Genomic DNA, 5,000 nt, shown 5'->3' with positions numbered 1-5,000 from the left:
AGTAGCCGATACGATCGTTTCCATGTCCTCCATTTCATCTATATATATAAATATCATCTATATATCTATATATATGTTCATTATACTCTATGACCAGGTCCAACCCCAACAACGCCAATGACGCCATCTTGGTATGGGGAGATGTGGGAGGTTTTATCAACATCCTTTTCTTTAACTCGGCCAATATCGCTTTGTTTGAACGCCCACCCGCCCCAGCAGGAGAGAAGCAAGGTATTTATAGAAATATAATTTCATATGATCATAGTAAGATTACATGCAGACCTGCTTAGAACTATGAAAAATTCGTAGCAATACGAATTTTTGTCTCCAGCCACAGAGCTGCATAGGTCTCTTTGACTCAAAACAAATCTTGTTGAAAAGGAAATTTTAGCTTCTTAGAGCCTATATTATTCTAGATTTTGGAGCATTTTTGGACCATGCTGAGAGAAAATTGTTTATTTCTAAAGCTGTTTAAAGTGACTTTTTCTTCTTTTTTTTTTCATTGGAACTTCGAATTTTTAAAATTTCAAATGGGCAGCCCCGTTACATGTAGTTGTTCTAAATTTAACAAGTTAACTGCCATAATCTGGAAAGACGCATATTTCAAAGTTTTGACCAGAAAAGTCGTCCTTCAAATATTGATCAGTTTAAATGACCCCCATCCTGGCAAACAAACCTCAATCCTGGGACTTAGCGAGGTAGATTTTTGAAAATGAGACTTAACTTTATGAGTTAAATTGCTGCTCTTTCTTTATAACCCAAAGTAACATTTTATGACTTATCTGAAGTGAGTAGGAAAGTGCCGGAAGACAACAGAGAATAAAAACTTTGCGGCGGCAATGGGGGCTTGAACAGGCGGAGTTGTCGTACAAGTAAGGTTGCGGGTTCGAGCCCCCATCGCCACTGCAAAGTTTTTATTCTATGTCTGTTGTCTTCTGGCACTTTCCTACTCACTTCATTTCTTGTTATTATCAACATAAGTGCCTGCTCCACTCACTTTTCTAATTTATCTGAAGAATCTTTCAATTTATTATTTTGCTTTGTTTTTTTTTTGTTTTGTTTTATGTTGTGTTTTTTTTTTTTTAAATAAATTATTTAGTCACCTTTGATGGAATTTACGCCTATGCCTTTTCTATATTTGAAGAAATTAATATTTTCTCTTTTCTTTTTTGTCTCAGTCTGGCAGCGTGAGTTGAAATTAGTTACTTTAGAGCCTAATGAGAATTAGTTTGGAACCAAGTTACATCATAGTCTTAAATATTTTTTATCATTCAGAGAGAAAAAAAAATCATCTATTTTTATATTTGTATATTGATCCTAATTTTTGTATATTTATATGTACAAGGGTAAGCTGAAAAGTCTTGACATCTCCCTGGTATTTACAAAACTATAAAAGATACGAAATTGACAAAGCTATCAAAAGAAAGCTTAGTTCATTTCCTTTCCATTTATTGTCATTTATTTAAATTTCAACACAATGTCAGTTCCCATCCAAGTGTTTATTTCCTTTCCATTTATTGTCATTTATTTAAATTTCAACACAATGTCAGTTCCCATCCAAGTGTTTATTTCCTTTCCATTTATTGTCATTTATTTAAATTTCAACATAATGTCCATTCCGATTCAAAAGTTTATTTCCTTTCCATTTATTGTCATTTATTTAAATTTCAACATAATGTCCATTCCGATTCAAAAGTTTATTTCCTTTCCATTTATTGTCATTTATTTAAATTTCAACACAATGTCAGTTCCCATCCAAGTGTTTATTTCCTTTCCATTTATTGTCATTTATTTGAATTTCAACATAATGTCCGTTCCCATCCAAAAGTTTATTTCCATTCCATTTATTGTCATTTATTTAAATTTCAACACAATGTCAGTTCCCATCCAAGTGTTTATTTCCTTTCCATTTATTGTCATTTATTTAAATTTCAACACAATGTCAGTTCCCATCCAAGTGTTTATTTCCTTTCCATTTATTGTCATTTATTGTCCATTCCTATCCAAGGGTTGGCGACAACTCAGCACCAGTTGTTGTTTAGGTCAAAGCAGAATTCACCTGACATACTTAGACACCATTGAGTCACCTCCACCTGCACCTCTTCATCACTACCAAAATTTGTTGACTTGAGGTATCTCTGAAGTCTTGAAAAACAGAAAAAGTCACTTAAAGCTAAATCGGGAATATAAAGGGGGTGTTCTATTACTCTTGATGAAAACTGCAACTTTCAATGTGTTTATGCGTTTGTATAAACATTTTTTTGGTATCCAACGGGCACTTTCCTTTCTGTAACCCAAGATTTCTTGAATGATATAATATCCAACTCTTTTTTCCTATGAAATTCCAAAACTTTCCAAAATGTCTGAATGTATTATCCATGAGAGACTCGGATAAGTTTGTCAATTGTTTTAATGATTTGCTGCAGTCGATACAGTTTGTGAAAGATCACTGCAAGCCTGGGTTGATGGGGACAGCATCAATTCCAATAAAACCCTTAACCCACATTTGAACTGATCAAATACCAACACACAAGTCACCATAGTACACGTTTCAGCCGTTCATGAATATTTACTGGTGCACATCTCTCTACTGGTGCACATCTCTCTGCAATAAGGGTTTCAATAAATGCTGTTTGATGCATAATTCCTTTGAAGTGGTTTATTCAACCGCATGTTGGAATAGCGGTTCTTTCAAATATAATAATTTAAACACAAGAAATAGCAGTTAAACAAAAGTTAATGACAAAATGGAAGAATAAATACTGGTGTATTTGATACTATAGGAAATATCTGATAGGTGTCAAGACTTTTCAGGAACACAAATATATTTATCAATTAACTTATAATTTCTTTATTCATTAAATCATTTAAAAAATATTCTCACATTTAATTAATTATTTTTTATTTTCAGCTTTGAATTAAAAAAAAGAAATCAGCCTAATTTTATTTTATACCATATTTTACTATCCAAGCAAGCATAATTAAAACGATCACATATTTGTAGCATCTTATATATTATCATATATAATATTATGTTCTTAACCAAAAATTATCGAGCACTCTTAAGAACTACAAGACAAGGTACCTACCAACTCTAACATCAAACAATAAATAAATATATACATTTTAAAATTTATTTACTTATATATTTATTTATTTATTTCTCTATTTATTTATTTATTTATATATTCACGAGGGAGGTGACTTATTTTTCTTTTTATCATCTTTTGTTAATTCATTTTTCAATCTGATTTGGTTCCAAGCAATGGGTACCTATTTGCAGGTCTGATAACCCACATTATTATGGGCTCATTGTTGTAATGGAAATACTTTCAAACCAAATCAAAATACTGTCCATTACAACAATGTTAAAACAGGCCCATAATTGCATTCAGTTATCAGACCTGCTAATATGTGCACTTAGGTTCCAAGCTATGTAGAATTAGAACCAGCTTCAGTAGACAATAAATAGTAACAGTGCTTTTATAAAATAATTTGTCAAGCTACTTCTTAAAGTGGGATTGAACCCTATGTGCTTTCGGATCGGAAGTTCCTTGGTTCAAGCCTCACTTGACGCATGGTTGAGTCCTTGGAAAATGCTCTTTACTCACATTCTGTCACCATACTCAGGTATAAAATGAGTACCTGGCTGTTAACAGTCTGGTCTCTGTCCGAAAAAATTGTAATATCGCCTAACAGGCGTCATGTCTTGTTCTACATGTTAGGTGTTGTTGTTGTTCAGGGACCCTTTGTAAAGCGCTTTCAGCATTTTAGCGAAGAATTTGTCCTACTTAGAGTGGTATTGAACCCTTTGTGCAGCTATGTGGTCTAGTGGTATGACACTCGCTTTCTAATTGGAAGGTCCTGGGTTTGAGCCTCGCTCAGCACATAGTTGAGTCCTTGGAAAATGCTCTTTACTCACATTCTCTCACCATACTCAGGTGTAAAATGAGTACCTGGTCGTTAACAGCGATGTCTCTGTCGGAAAATATTGTAATATCGTCTTACCGGCGTCATGTCTTGTTCTTCATGTTAGGTGTTGGTGTTGGTCAGGGACCCCCTCCCTTGGAAAGTGCTTTGAGCACATTTAGTAGATATTGTGCTATATGAAAGCTCAAGCCCAAGTTTAATGGAAATTAAAGCTTCCATCAATTTGACTATTATTGTTTATCCGTAAGGTATCATGCGATTGCTGGGGGTCCCATTAGCTCAGTTGGTATAGAACCTCGCTTCACAAGCAAAGGGACAGCGATTAATCCCGGGTGCAGTCGAGATTTTATTTTCCATCAGTAATTGGGTAGTTGGGTCTGATAGATCTGTTAGAAAGTACTTTGCGATCAACTAGCATCCTATCCATCTCACCCCCCCCCACCCTGTCCACCCAGCAGTGATTGGGGAGCTGGGTCTGATAGATCTGTTAGAAAGTACTTTGTGATTGACTAGCATCCTATCCATCTCACCCCCCCCCCCCACCCTGTCCACCCAGCAGTGATTGGGGAGCTGGGTCTGATAGATCTGGTGGAAAGTACTTTGCAATAGACTAGCGTCCTATCCAAATTATAGCAAGCAATTGTTATTGTCCATTTCATGCTATAGAAACTGGGATAAACTCCAGCTCCATGGGCCTTTGGCTCTAAAGGACTACTTGTTATCATGCGCTTTTCATTGTCTGTCTGATACTGGAGATAAACTGTTAACTCTCTTCTCACCAATCACAGGAAATCGTCCCATTCATTATGATACAGCCAACATTTTACTCATTCTGATTTTTTAATTTTTTTTATTATACATCATAAACTTTAAAGAAAATGTTTGTTATAGTTATAAAGATTTATAGATCTTGTTTTGGCTAATAAATATTGTGTATGGAAAGGGCGTTTTGCTTATGTGTTTGAGTAAAAAAAAAAATCTATTTTGCGGTTATGTGGCCTATGGTATGACTCTCGCTTTCAGATCGGAATGTTCTGAATTTGAGCCTCTCTCGATGCAAAGTTGAGTCC

The 5,000-nt window shown here is 34.8% G+C and overlaps 1 protein-coding gene across 1 annotated transcript in view; it reads left to right on the top strand.

Annotated features, from left to right (window-relative positions):
* LOC144960324 (cilia- and flagella-associated protein 337-like) overlaps positions 1-5,000 on the top strand; it is a 50,031-nt gene that overhangs the window by 8,987 nt on the left and 36,044 nt on the right. The window contains exon 9 of the mRNA XM_078893389.1: positions 98-231. Within this exon, the coding sequence (XP_078749515.1) occupies positions 98-231 (134 nt within the window). The remainder of the gene's footprint in view (positions 1-97; positions 232-5,000) is intronic.

The sequence above is a fragment of the Berghia stephanieae genome, chromosome 15, assembly GCF_034508935.2.
Source record: "Berghia stephanieae isolate SIO BIC M18660-M18661 chromosome 15, UCSD_Bste_1.3, whole genome shotgun sequence".
In the NCBI taxonomy this organism is placed as follows: Eukaryota; Metazoa; Mollusca; class Gastropoda; order Nudibranchia; family Aeolidiidae; genus Berghia; species Berghia stephanieae.
The sequence above is the reverse complement of the archived record's forward strand: the minus strand, read 5'-3'. Positions and strand labels throughout refer to the sequence as shown.